Raw genomic sequence first — 14,349 nt, 5'->3', positions numbered from 1 at the left:
GTGTATGAAACAGTAACAAATGCAGTTTTATAATAAAACATACAATTAAAGTATAATAATAAGAGATAGGAAAAAACTTGAAAGGACACTGGGGGGTAGGGAATCTTGAATTATTATTACTTGACATACAGCCTTTCCTAGCAGCCATTTATTTTTTATGCAGCACATCTTTATTGCTCACATTCACACATTGAAGTGAGAAGTGACAGCATGCCTGATCTGCCTGTGATACAGTAGTGAGTTACCATTCTGAAGAACCAAAGCTTGGAATTTATTATTATTTAAAGGGCATCTTTAATGCATATTTAAACCATTTCTGAAGAGTATTACCCTGTTTTATTGCACCGGTGGGTGGCTGAGAAAGGAAACTGCACAGCTTTCAAGAGAACACAGATCTCTCCCATGCAGGCGTTTACAACCCACAGGTCAATGTGTGTCTGGAGACACTTCAGAGGTACCGTCCCATTTCACGTGGCCTCCGGCACTGGTTGCGCTTGAAATCTAACACCAGCTCACAGCCTGTAACGCCGCCAGGCACCTCAATGCTTTATCATTCATGTCTGCACAGTGGTGCACGTTCAAAGACCAAGGTGCTTGTGCTCCTCAGGAGAAGCCTTTGCCAAGCGCATGTGTATGTGTTGAGACTGAATTTAATACTTCAGAAGGCACCAGGCTGACACTCAAAGAATAAGGCCCTTCATTTATCCACTGAACACACAGAATGAGCAGCACTCGCATAACATTTTCCTGGCTGATGTCTCCTGAAGGAAAAATCCTGTATTACCACAGACTGGATGATCTAACAGGCCCTCTTCAGCTTAAAATGTCCATGATTTCAAGCGATGGGAACAGGACTCGGGGGGACTGTGTCTCAGTGAAGACAACTGCTCTGCTGATGGGCTTTGTTACACCAAAGGGTTTTGTGATGTGTATTCACAGCCCTTAAGAATAGGAAATAGCTCCAAAGTGATGACTTGTTTTTAGATCCAGCCTGCTGGTAACAAACCCAAAATCTTGACAAAGTAAGAGTTTTTAATTGTTCCACCTAATCCTTGAGCCATTCTGCCATCATTTGTATAAATGCTGGGAAATCATTTTGATCCTGATGTTCAGCTTCAAAAGAAAAGCTTGTCATTTTTAAATGCCACATTTGTGAAATATTAACAACTCAGAACAGAGAGCTCCAAGAACTCCTCCTAAATATTCACTTATCATTAAAAAGTGTACATAATTTAACATCTTCAATTTACGTTTACTTTACAAATGTACCTATATTTTTACTCTAAATTTCAAAGCTGGAGAGGAGGGTAAGGAATTAAAACTTGTACAAAGGAGAGGAAAAAAGGAGAAAACCTCCATTGTAATAAACCACAGAACAGTTCAAAAAGTCTGTTTGAAAATGAGCTCTAACATTTTGGGTACCACCCGATCCTTTGAATCTTCTTTCCTACTTCTACAGAACCACATCAGAAGATTTTTCTCAGTCTTCAGAAAAAGTCTGCAGTGAAGTGACATTTGGCACGTGGATAAATGCAGATTTCACACCGATTTCAGATTTCACAGTTAAAAGATTACTTTTGCTGAACAGGAAGATGTTTCTACCTGCACTTGAGCATTTGCACATCCAAGCAGGGCTATCAACTGACTCGTTAAAGAAAAGTCACCAAAATAGATTCTTTTAGCAAATATTTTAATGGTGGTTTCAAAGGTTTTTTCTAAGAAACACCAATTATCAAATTAGTTCCTTGAGTTTGCCCTCACTTATTTGTGTGCCTTGTACAAAGTAGGAAGGATCACGATCCCCATTTATCCCCATTTTACAGACAAGCAAGACTAAGGGAAAAATACAATTAAGTGGTGAGTGCTTTAAAGGTGCTGGGTTTTGGAGGTGCAAGAGTGGGGAAGAGATGTGGTGGGGAAGGAGGAAAAGAAAGTCCCTTAAGAGAGTACATGGCAGCAGATTGTTTTCATATTCTTTGAGGCCTCCACTAACTAATGCTGTAAAGGACTGTGTGGTCATGGCCCCTCTCCAGACCTCCTCCTTCATCTTGGGGATCTTGCAGCACCCTGAAAAGGATCTGTCCTTGCACTCATGAACTGTAAGGTGCAAAAATTCAGCCGGATGCTGGGAGAAGGTCCTTTGTGTCAATTACAGTATAAATCAGTATTTAAAGGCAGTGACTGTAGTGACCACATTCTCTGTTCCCTCCTGAGCAACTGTTCACATTTTCCCCCCTCTCCTGTTAACAGCCCCTTGGCAACACAGGGTTTGGCCTTAAATACTGAATACTGTGATTTTACAGACATCACAAAGGAATCAATTAGCTTGGATAGCCAAATTTATTAGATTGCTTTGGGTTTGGAGAATCAAGCATGAAAGCCAAATATGTTTCCATTGGTAGGAAGCAGTGAATACACCTCCTTTGTTTTCCCATGCTAACCACTTATATCTATTTGGCAGCTTGATCATTGCAGCAAGAGACTACTAAGAGCATTGCTGAATTTAACAGTGAACCACTGTTGGCTGGTTTATTGTCAAAAAGATAAGGTGTTTGTAACTGCTGCCATTTCCTGCTGTCAGAAGTAATGAAGGACAGAAAGACAACCTTAATGTTGACAGGAGACAAGTACTGAAATCCTTTACACTAGACCTAAAATTGAGAGGTCATTTAAGGAATTAATGAGAGAAAAACCCCACACCTTTGTAAAACTGTAGCGAAAGACACCACTGCCATAAAAGCACAAATCCTAATAGAGCTGGGTGAAGAATATTAAACATCTCCTGGCCAATTCATCTGAATGAAGGCATGAAAGATTTAATGTTTTTCCCTCAAGAGCTAGGAAACTGCCTGGTTCTGTGCCTGGAGCACTTGACAGAGGTGCAGAAGCTGCCGCTCTGGTCCTGGCTTTCAATGTTTTTTGCTTTATGGTCCCTGGCCAAGCACGTGTCCATGCCTCAGTTTCCAGACAGCTAAACCAGAGGAACTATTTTCAGCTCTCACAGGAGAGCTATGAGGATATCTCCTTGTAAAACACTTCCCACTCCTCCCAAAGCCCTATTTATAGATTTTTACGTTCACTGTTTAATGAATTCATAACTGTATACAAGTTTCGCACTGCGCTGCACACTCACACACCACTTCTCAGATCAGAGCGTTTTCAAACAAGTCATTCTTCACTTTTGCAGCAAGCCACATCCCAGTCCTATCCTACAGTTCCACATCTCCAGACAAAACATATTATTTGACTTTTACTGAACCACGAGAGATATTCTCATATTCTTGTTTTTCAAAGTAGTATCTTTGAAGTTTATTTCCAACAAAACTTCAGAGCCAAATACACAGGATTGAATAGCCAAAGCCATATCGTGCCTGTGCTGAAGAATGCAAATCTTACTTATGCAGAGCTATTTTACAACAAGTAGAACTCCATCGTGTTTAGCACTGAAAGATTACTGGCAGAGCAGTAAACAACAGAAATAAGCTAAACCCAATGACACATCGTGGCTAAACCAGTCAATCAGTGAAACTGTTCATGTTTGCTGAAGACAAGAAATACAGGACACAATAAAGGTCACCTGTCAAATACTTTTTGCTTATAAGCTATTAACATTTCTATAACTCATTAGGGGATAGAAGTGTTACAGATGGGACAAAAGGATCTCAGAAGCATTATTTCAGCAAAGATCATATCCTTCACAGTATTTGCTGTTCCTAAAATGTGTACAGAAGAATGGGAGATAATTCGCAAGTAAGTAATTAAAAAGTGTTAGCTGAAAAATTTCATGCCTGTTTTTGATCTGCCAAGCTCCCTACTGGAAAAATGACTCAGAACATCAAAAAGGAATTAGCACCAGGGTGCAAGAAAACAAAAGCTACATAAATGACATATTTCCCCTGAAGGTGCTTGTGTAGTGTTCCAGGGGTTTAGAAATTATGAGCACCAATTAACACTAAAAAATAATCATCTTTAGATATGTTAACATTAAATAATTATAATTTAAGCAATGCATTTGTTTTATTTACATAGAGCTTGAACCCAAAGACACTGAGAAACGACTAACTATTCAGTAACTGGCATCTGAAAATTGGTGCCTGGCCAGTCATTTGCTGATCAACCTAAAGATCATTTTGATAATGAAGATGGAAGTTACTGTATTTTGGCAAAATACTGCAAGATGGCAAAGGGATAACTGACTCTAACTGAAGACAACTGGACAAACATGTTGACACTGGTGTGGGTAGATACGCTTCTCCTGCAATAGAGAACAGTAACATTTTCTCTTTCCTGTTCAGTAAATATCCAGCTGCTAAGATTAGTCAAGAAATACCAAGCATGCACGTGTGCAAAACATGAACAGTTTCCTCTGCTTACTCAGAGGGCCACCTTTGCAGCTCTTCCTGCTCTTTGTAAGTAAGTGAATTACTCCAAGTGAACTGAGACCAGCTCAGGGGACCCTTTTGATGTCTTTACCCCAGCTCTTCTCCCTGTGTGCAATTTCTGACCTTCTTATTCTTAACAAACGGAGTGACCAGAAGGTTACTACTCTTGGCATCCCCTTGAGGCAAACACAAAAATGCCTCTTAAGTTCAATGCTGCAATAGAGAAGTGGGTTACTCAGCCCTCAACATTAGCAGTGTATCACTGCATGCACTTTAAGTTGGAGCTCAGTAGCCACTGCACTGACTTCTTCCAACACTGATACCAAAAACTGACTGTCAGCATCAGAGTCTCTCTGTACCTGGTATTTCTTGCAAGCTCATACACAAATTAGAACCTGAATATGCACAATTCTGCCAAAAACAAAAGGTAGACAAATGCTGCAAGCCTCAACATGCATCAATATCGGTGCTGACTGCAGTATTTTGCCTGGGCACAAGACACGATAAGCCTGAATTTAGTTCATGCTCCATTACACCTAAAAAATAAACCAAACTTTTGCCATCTCAGATAAATCCATCTTCACACTTCCTACAGCATGAGTGCTTACACTTGTCCTCATTAAATAAAAAGGATAACTGCCCCATTCATCTAAACAGAGGGTGAAGAATATTTTCAGCTTAATTTCCCCCCCAAAGTCTGTGTTTGTATTTTCTCTACACTGCCTGGATTTTAGCTAACACTGTTTGGAACATGAAAGCTGCTCATTCAAGAGAATGCATACAAAAGATGAGTGACGGCTGCAAGCCATTTTCTCACATAAAAGCAAGATTCCACTAATCAGAGTTAATTGTCCGTTATGCAGACTCTTACAGGACCTGCCTAGGGAGAAATCCCAAAATGGCAATTTCCCACTTCTAGGCCACATCCAGCAGTAGCTGAGACTCAGTTAGAGCCAAGATCAGCACTTCCAGCTGAGGGCAAAATGATGTGGAGTTGGCTTTGGGATATAAAAAGCTCAGGCTGTGGGAGACAAAAATGTGGGCAGTTATGGGAGAAGAAAAAGGGTGTGAGGTCTGTGTTTGAGGGGAGAGTGTAGGAGATGAGGATGGGAGATTACAGTACTGGAATCCTTTACAGTAAAAACTAAGTTCTTCTAGAAGACAAAAAAAGCACTGTCTTCTATTCAAGATCACACTGCATATCTGGGTAGAAAAATGGACTGTACACTGCTGTAGTGCATAGTGCATTGCTCTTCATCAGTGATGGGACAAGGGGTGATGGGTTCAAACTTAAACAGGGGAAGTTCAGGTTAGATGTAAGGAAGAAGTTCTTTACTGTGAGGGTGCTGGGGTGCTGGAACAGGTTGCTCAAAGAAGTGGTGAATGCTCCATCCCTGGTGGTGTTCAAGGCCAGGTTGGACAGAGCCTTGGGCCACATGGTTCAGTGTGAGGTGACCCTGCCCATGGCAGGGGGCTGGAACTAGATGATCTTAAGGCCCTTTCCAACCCAAACCATTCTATGATTCTATGATAATCAATTCACAGATTAAAAATAATAATAAAAAGAGTCACATACTGTTGTGTAAATTAAGACAAAATGTACCATATTCTGTCAGCAGTGAGCCAAATATTTACAGCATTTTGTTTTAAGCAAAACTTGGTATTGTATGTTTTTAGCTACTGAACTCCTAGACTGTATGTAAATATATATGTATGCACATTGTGTTTCTCTAGTAAGAGATGTATAGGCATGGGTAAGAACAGGATTAGTGCCAAGATACAGCACACAGAGCTAAAAAAAACCCCTAAAACATCTGTGACTGTGCAGAGGCAAATTTATCCTCAGGAATGGATGCTTTTTAGTTGCTAGGAAAACCATAAACTAACAGCAGATAACCATGGACTGCATTACTAGCTGAAAATACTTAAGAGTCAAATCCTATGGTCTTGAGTTAACCACAGCAACTCATGTAAAACGGCTGAATCAAGATCACAAGATCTGGCTTAGGGATGAGCAGTCCTCAGCTGTGGCCTGTGGAATCACAGCACCAGTCTGCCCATGGGCTGTATTCTCCTGTGCGGTTACCACCGTACTTCAGTGTCAGGACATTCATCGAGGATGAAATCTAAGGGCTGATAATGGCATCTGAATATGAAAAACTGAGCAACACTGCTACAGATTGAAGGGTTAATTTCCAACCCATTTAGAGGGAAAAACAACAGCCTTTTTAAAGAGTATTCAATGATGCTATTGTTAAACTAGCACCATCCTGGCTTTAGTGTTGAATATTCATTTCAAAGCTCTGGAGGAGACAAAAATTACAAAGGAAATCATTCAGTGTTTAATATTGCAGAGGTTTATATTTGTTGTAGTTTTTGGCAGTAATGAGGGAAAATACCTTCTAGAAGCACTACTGATTTTCAGCTCAACACTTCCTTGAATGTGTTAACATAAGGACAAAAAGGGCAATGTTTATGTCCATTTTGAAAAGAAGTATAATAATATGCAGCGATTGGAAATGTGGTTATTCCAAAATTCAATCCAAGATAGGCTATCAGTAACAGGGAGAAGTACAAGCAGAGCCAACTTTCATTTGATGGCAATTACAGAGCGCAAGTTTAATAAATGTTCTTTTCATGCAATGCCATTCACACCACCTTAGAAAATATGAAGCCATTCCAGGGACTAAAACTGGAAAATTAGCTGCCAGTGGCATACTGTATTTCCAAGTACAACATGGCTTACTGTACTGCATTAGCCAAAGCTTGAGGCCTCCACAAGGTAGTAATAAACCTCAGTACAATGTCAATTCAGAGCTTTTCATTCTACAAAAATCTCGGCTCTACAGTTTGGATTCTACCAAAATAGCTGATGACAAGGAAAAAACTGTGCTTAACCATACTGTATTGACAATATGAGTGAAATCTATGTTTAGATGTCATTGCATTTGCTCCATTTAGCAAGGCAGCTATCTGAAATGACTTGGAAAGGTTTAAGTTGTTTGTACACGTTAGTATTTTTTAAAGGAGAAAACCCCAGAAAATGGATGGTTGTCAGCAGAAAAGATATGCTGGTCTGTTAACCTGGTAACCTGAGTAGCAAATAGCAGCAGTAACAGAAAGAAAAGGCTTGAGGTGATTTTACAGGAACCGCACCATGTGCCAACACAAGGCTATCAGCTAACTGGAGCCAGAACATTTCAGGACCTTCAGGTTTGTGGAAGGAGTGCAGGAGAAATGAAAATTCACGTGATTAAAAGCTCCGTTCTTTAAATGAATGTGCCTCAGTTCTTGTTGCCTGCTCTTTCCTCGCTACCTTGAAATTCTCACATGCGGTAGCACAACCTAGTGCTTGAGTGCTGCAATAACACACTGAGCAGGGGCAGTGAGCTCACACACTACCTCCTTCCATCAGTTTTTAGATACAGCTGCGAATCCTTCTTCTGTTCAAAGCCCTGAAGTCCCTGTATTAGAAAAGAAGATGCTGAGCCTAATTAACAGCACAAACGCACTGCTTAAGTGTTTCCTCCTTGATTAGAGGCAGAGTCGTAACAAGGAATTGAAACCGCAGAGGAAGCAGTCTAAGATGATGGGGTGTTTCTGATCAGTCTTTTAACCAGATCCTCTAATCCTCTTGCAACAAAAAACCAGAAAACACTGCTGTGCCCTCACCGAGGATAGACACCAACTAACATGTATCTTAAATCAAATCACCTACTTTCAGAAAGCTGTTACCAGCAGAAGCAGCATATGACCAGCTAAGCAATTAAGAGAGAGAGCACATCTTTGAAAGCCTTGCCCAGAAAGGAAGCGGCAATGACAGACTCTGAGGTTTATTACTCTTTGTGGGAGAAAAGGTCATTACAGCAAAATCATGTAAGCAAGGTCCTGGGACAGCAAACATTGAAGCATTGAAGCAAACATCTTTCCTCCCAAAGGGGGAGAAAGCTCTCTACCAGGTAACTGGAACAAAATCTCTAGTGAAGTCTTTTATACAAATATCACAGAATGGAAATGATTAAAGCCTTCAGTTTCTCATTTATTTAACAACAGAGCAGTGTTGAAATGATCCTGGTTATGAACCAAAGGGTAGTTCAGAATTTCCTTGGAGGCATTACTATTTTAAGTGGTTTAACATAAAATGCATTATATAGTAATTGCACACCATATGCTTTCTGTGTTTTGGTGTGAAGAGGCTGCCAGATGGGCTTTGATACTTCTAGCTTCAAGTGTCTGAATGGAAAAGATTAGAAGAAAGAAGAACTGCCAACATCACACTAAATAATTCTGTTTCTTATTTTGTAAAGTATCTGGCAAATGCAGAGCTGCCACGTTCTTCAACAGATGACAAAGATATTAACAAAGCTGTAGAGGATGCTCAAGAAACTAAGGTGTCACAGTCCAATGTGAGTTAAGATAAGCCATAAATGCAGTAAATTTGTAACCTAACCAGTGGTTGGCTCTTCACACTCTCATCCCTCTGCCATGAAGCAGAAGGAAATGACTTTGGAATAATTCTCTTGCTTATCTCACAGACTGAGTCAGAAAAAAAAGGACAGAGAGGATGATACCTAAAACCAAAGGCACCTCCCAGCACCCATAAAAAATAGTCAAAAAGCTCATTTCAAGCTTTAAACTATTTCAACCCTTGCAGCAGTGCCATATTCAAGCTCACAGAACACGCAGGCATGGGAAGGTGAATATTTGGGTAGATCTTCACAAACCAGTTAGGCATTATAGGAGACCAAGAGATTCTGTAGCATGAATTTTCTTCATTATGACCCAACATCATATAGTGTTTCACTCTTGGAGACCCCATACAGGGGAGCACATGCAGTCAAGTTATCTGATGTCATAACAGAGTTCCCCTGCCTTTTTGTAAGAGTTAACCATGAGGTCCTGGTCAAATTCTACCAGAAAGAAGTTTAGAAATGAGCTTCAAGACAACAAAAACCTCAAAACCTTTGGCTTTTAATGGGACTCGTTCAGTTATTTCTGAAAAATACTCTTCTGTCTTTTTAACTCCCGCTGGCTTTTTGCTGTGATACAGCATTCTTTTGCTGCTTCCCTAAACTGGTGTCTTGTACAGACCGAACCAGCTTATTTCACTTGAAAAAGGATAACTGTTTCACGCTACCAGAAATTAAGGATATTCATTATTTACTCAAGAAATAGTTTACTGCCAATGTAATATACTTTCTTTTGTGTTCACACTATCAGGTCTTTATATTCAAGAGTATTTTCTCCATGCTCCAACATGCCCACTACATAAATTAGCATCCCACTATATAAAATGAGCTATGGGAGTACTAAACACTGATGTACTGACCTGGCAACTTTAGTTCTACAAAAGCAAGCACTACAAGCAAAGTTACAATACCCATGACAAAGCTTCCAAGTACTAGCACCCCTGTGTCTGCAGAGACAGCAATACTGTGATCAGAGCTGCTGACAGACTGGATGTGAGCATCATTGTTTGTAGAGAGGGGGCACTGAAAGCCAACAAAATAGCTGACAATCTGCTTTCTATACAACTTACTATGCTTCGGACAGGGTAAAAACTTGCCTCGTAGCACTTCACTCTCCAGACGCCCTCACTTTGCATTTCTTTTTGTGACACAACCAAATTATTAGTAGCACTCCTTCCCAGAACATGAACTCTCTGGGAGTCCTTCCAGCAGGAAAGAAAAATGCAGCCAGTGTCTATACAGCATAAACTACTCCTTCGTGGTGAAGGAGGAGGCGCTTAGAAGCAACTAAATCTTTGTTCTTTCTGCTTTAAAAATTAGATGACTGATTAGAGCTATCCAAGCAAGTAGCCAACTGATGCAATTTCTTTCTCGGTCTGATTATTTACAACAGGCTTTGCTCACACTCTGCAGAGAGGTTCAAGAGGATTATGCATTCCAAGCACTGTGGACAGGTATTTGCATCACTGCCAAAGAGCAAAAATGCCCTTTGAGTCTTCTTGTAACTACGAAAGAAATCTTTTCTTTTCTACTCAGGACTTCCCAAAATAAGAAGAATGAACTCTATGTTCAGCTTTACTGGAAACTGCAGGGGGGAAGGCTGACTGACACAGTATTTAGGTATTCGAAATGTACATCTCAGAAATCCTGGTGGACATTAATATCAGTGGACAAACAGCACAAAAAGAGAAGCTGAACATCTTCCTTTGCTCAACACCAATTAGAGAGCAAAACCCTGCTCTGTAGCTGGGGTTCGCAGATTCACCTGAAAATTAACTTCAGAATAACATTTTCCCCGTACATCTATATTAGAATTTTATTTACTTATTACCTCCCTGCAACAAAGTCACCTTTTTTTTATCACCTCTTAGGAATGAATGCATTTTTCCTCTAGAAAATTCATAAAGACTGATAATAAACAGAGGTTGGGTTGGGGGGTTCTTTGCAGTTCTCTTACTGTGTTCAAAACCCATTTACAATTTACAACTTCGTCCTCAGAAAACATTTTATGAACTCTATTTTGTGCTTGGACCCTGTGAAAACATGCTAAAAATCAGCATACTGACAAGAACCTGCTTGAGAAATACAGTGGTAACCACAGGCCCACTTAAGGAAATACTCATCCATGTAGGTGCTAACGAGTGAAGGAAAAGATGTTTGGATGAGTATTTAAATAATGGCAGAAAATACTTAAAATACATTAATCAAAACCCCACAAGTTATCATACTGTGTCTTTGGGCATCAATTTTTCAACATTACCATGAGTTTACACTTCTATTCAAAGGCACAACTTACTTGGTTAGCTTATGGCCTTTCATTGCTATGAGGAAATTTCTCACCGTCTCAGGACTCTGGTATCTACAGGGTGTTTTTGAAATGTACTTCAGTGTCTGCAACAGACAGAAAGAAAGTATTTGTTATTTCACAGTTCCTCTTTGGTTTACCAGTTGTCTATGGAACAAACTGATTTTGGCAAGTCTCCTCAGTACCACTCAGAAAAATTGGAAAACTCAATTCCAGTTCTTGGGGTTTGGTTTTTTATTTAACAGTGGGAAGCACTGTCATAGATGACTCAGATCACTCACATTTTTCTGCCTTCAGTAAGACTATACTGATATTTGCTGAGGGAGTAAGAAACAGGCATCATGTAACTACAACTTTATGTGATGGAAATTACATTAGTACTTATCCACAAAGCCCCAGTGAATTCATTCTGTAACGACACGAACCAACCAGCTCATTGCACACCCAGGTGAGAATCACAGCTTCGACTATTCCCTCTGTGGCTCTGGATGGCCATTCATCTCAACACTTCAAAGCCCAAAGTCACATGTTGAAGAAGAGTACAGGAAAGGAGTGAGTTTTAGCTCTGCCTACTAAAACACCACCTGCTGTTTGTGAAATACATTTCCTTTCTTGGCTTGAAATAATTTTACGTGATGCTAAGACTGTGATCAACACATACTTACAGATGTCCTGAATAGTATCACTCACATTTACTTCTCTTTTAAAACCAACAAACATTTACTGTCAAAGCTAGTTTAAAAAGTTACCAGTTTTGTGGTGTTTATTTTTTTGTTGTTGGTTTGGGGGTTTGAGGGGGTTTCTGTTTTCAAGCATTAACACTTCAGAAAACTTCAATGCTTTTCATCCTTAAAACCATGTTACCTTCTGCCAAGCTTTCATGTGCTCAGTGCCAGAGATACTCTCACTGCCAACCCATAAATAACTCCTTAAGCTCTCCAATCTATGGTTGTTTTCATCCTTTATATGCTATTTGGCAATACTTCCTTAAAGTTCATCGAAGCAGGTTAGGTGGGCTGTTATGAACATCTGCAAGAACTATGAGAAATGCTTATCTGACAAGACAATCTATCTTTGCTCCATCTTTTGCATGTAACACCCACCAACCTCAGCTAACTGTTGCAGCAGATGTTACATCTGCTTGCATTATTTAAAACAACACAACACCCAGCAGACAGATAATACATAATGTAACTTGACAGGAGTAAAAACCAAACATCTGCTGATAAAAACCCCACACAAATTCCAATTCACAGCTGTCTTTTCACTAGAAGTAGCTTAGAATCTTGCTGAATGTTGCTTGTTGCTGGGATTAGACCCCAATATGAAAGTTGGAAATAATGCCCATCAATGGAAAAGGCAAGGAAATCCTTGCATTGTCTGCACTGTGTGCATCAGCAACTGCAGGATTTAAGAGTATTGTCAATGTTTGGTTTGCATTAAGGAAGAAAATCTTCACCTGTTGATACTGCATAGCTATACATAAAGCTTAAAAGTACCAATATAACTGACTCCTGGGGCACTAAATGGATTGCAAACAGAGAGACACGTGCAGTAGGACACCACATGCACAGATTGTCTATAACAATAATAAAACCCCCAGACAATTCTACACAGTACTCTTGAGTTTCTTTCTTAGAAAATCTTATATATTTGAAAGTCAGAAGCCAAAAAAGCTGCATCAGTATTCTCAGAGCAGAAAACAACAGACACTGGGAAAAAATGAGCTATAAGATCACTAAAGCAAATAAGAAAATAGGCAAATGTATTTCCAGTGTATTTCCATTAAAATCTGTTAGCATTTTAAAATGCTAGGTAAAGGAAAACAGACTTCAACATCACGGGATAAATCATCCTACTACACAGGTAGAGAACCGATGAAATACAAATCACTGGTATTCTTAAGGACCAGTTTCACTGGACTGTTAAGAAATAGGTTTAAAAGCACAATAAGGTGTTAGATACCTCTCCTTTCTGTAAGCCCTGTCGGACCTTTTCAGACAAAATGAAGTTGTTACTCATCAATAACGACTGACACTAAATCATCATATTGTCATGTAATTTAATTAAGAGGAGTAATTTTGTTTTCCAGTTTAGTCTTTTCTTAGCAATTTCAAATCAATTAAAGTGCTGGACATACAGCAAAACATAGCTCCAGTTTAGCAAGCTTCATCTAGTTATTTCAATACCAGTGGATACAAGCCTGCCCACAGCTCATGAAGACATACTCAGCATGAACAAAGACAATCAAATTCTGGTTGTCTTTCAGTCAAATATAAAGCAAATATACCGAGAGTTTACACCAGCTTCACTCCATGCACAAAAGCAAGCTTCCTATAGGTATTTAACACATAGCAATGTAACAAGGCAACTAAAGCTTAAAGGTGCCTTCTAACAGAATATACTTACAGGATCTTTCTCAGCTGTTTCAAAGTGGTACAGGAAGAGACTGTTTGTCTCCATGAAGATTTAAATCAGATTTTTTTGTAAGCCTCTATTTTGTTGAATATGAGGCTTAGGAATTACAACTCTGTACCTTTTCAAACAAAGCCAGAACTAAAACAAAACAAAGCCTAAGCCAAATCTTATTCACATGAGTAGTTTCACTGCTCAACAGGATTACTCATGCAAGCAAGGCAAACTGCTTTCAACTCGCTGCTAATGGTGGTGCTACTCATGCAATTCTCCAACACAGACAGAATAGGTCACACTGCAAGTCTATTATGAAGTTGCTCATTTGAGATTTCAAATGTTCATACTTGTACCATACGATTTTAGAAGTTCTTCCTAGCAATAGATTAAGCATTTATTACCAGTCTGACATCCAACTGATGTTGCCATTTAAACACATGATTTGGTTATTCTTTCGACAAAAAGAAAAGAAAAATAGTTGGAAATTACTAGTTTATTTCTGTTAATGAAAAAAATACCATATGTGATCTGTGCCTCAGCTTTGGAATTATGATTATGTGGTATCATCAATTCATCAGATGAAAGAAAGTTCTGCCCTGCATCTTAAAAGGAGAGAATATTTGGAATAAAAAGAATAAAAGAAGTCACAAAACTAAAACTGTTAAAAACCTGTTGTGACAGATTTTAGTACGAGCAGCCTCTGCTCCGACAGTGCAGTCAGCCACAACCTGAATAAACTGACCACAGAAAAGTGGCGAATACAATATTTTACTGTGGCTTT

The 14,349-nt window shown here is 39.4% G+C and overlaps 1 protein-coding gene across 4 annotated transcripts in view; it reads right to left on the bottom strand.

The window, feature by feature from the left end:
- Positions 1–14,349, bottom strand: part of CRCP (CGRP receptor component) — a 41,729-nt gene that overhangs the window by 12,100 nt on the left and 15,280 nt on the right. For all 4 annotated transcript variants that reach the window (XM_030472897.1, XM_030472894.1, XM_030472896.1 and 1 more), the window contains one exon: positions 11,148–11,242. In XM_030472897.1, the coding sequence (XP_030328757.1) occupies positions 11,148–11,242 (95 nt within the window). The remainder of the gene's footprint in view (positions 1–11,147; positions 11,243–14,349) is intronic.

Source organism: Strigops habroptila, assembly GCF_004027225.2.
Source record: "Strigops habroptila isolate Jane chromosome 13 unlocalized genomic scaffold, bStrHab1.2.pri S16, whole genome shotgun sequence".
NCBI lineage: Eukaryota > Metazoa > Chordata > Aves > Psittaciformes > Psittacidae > Strigops > Strigops habroptila.
Note: the sequence above shows the minus strand (reverse complement) of the source record. Positions and strands in the feature narration are given on the sequence as shown.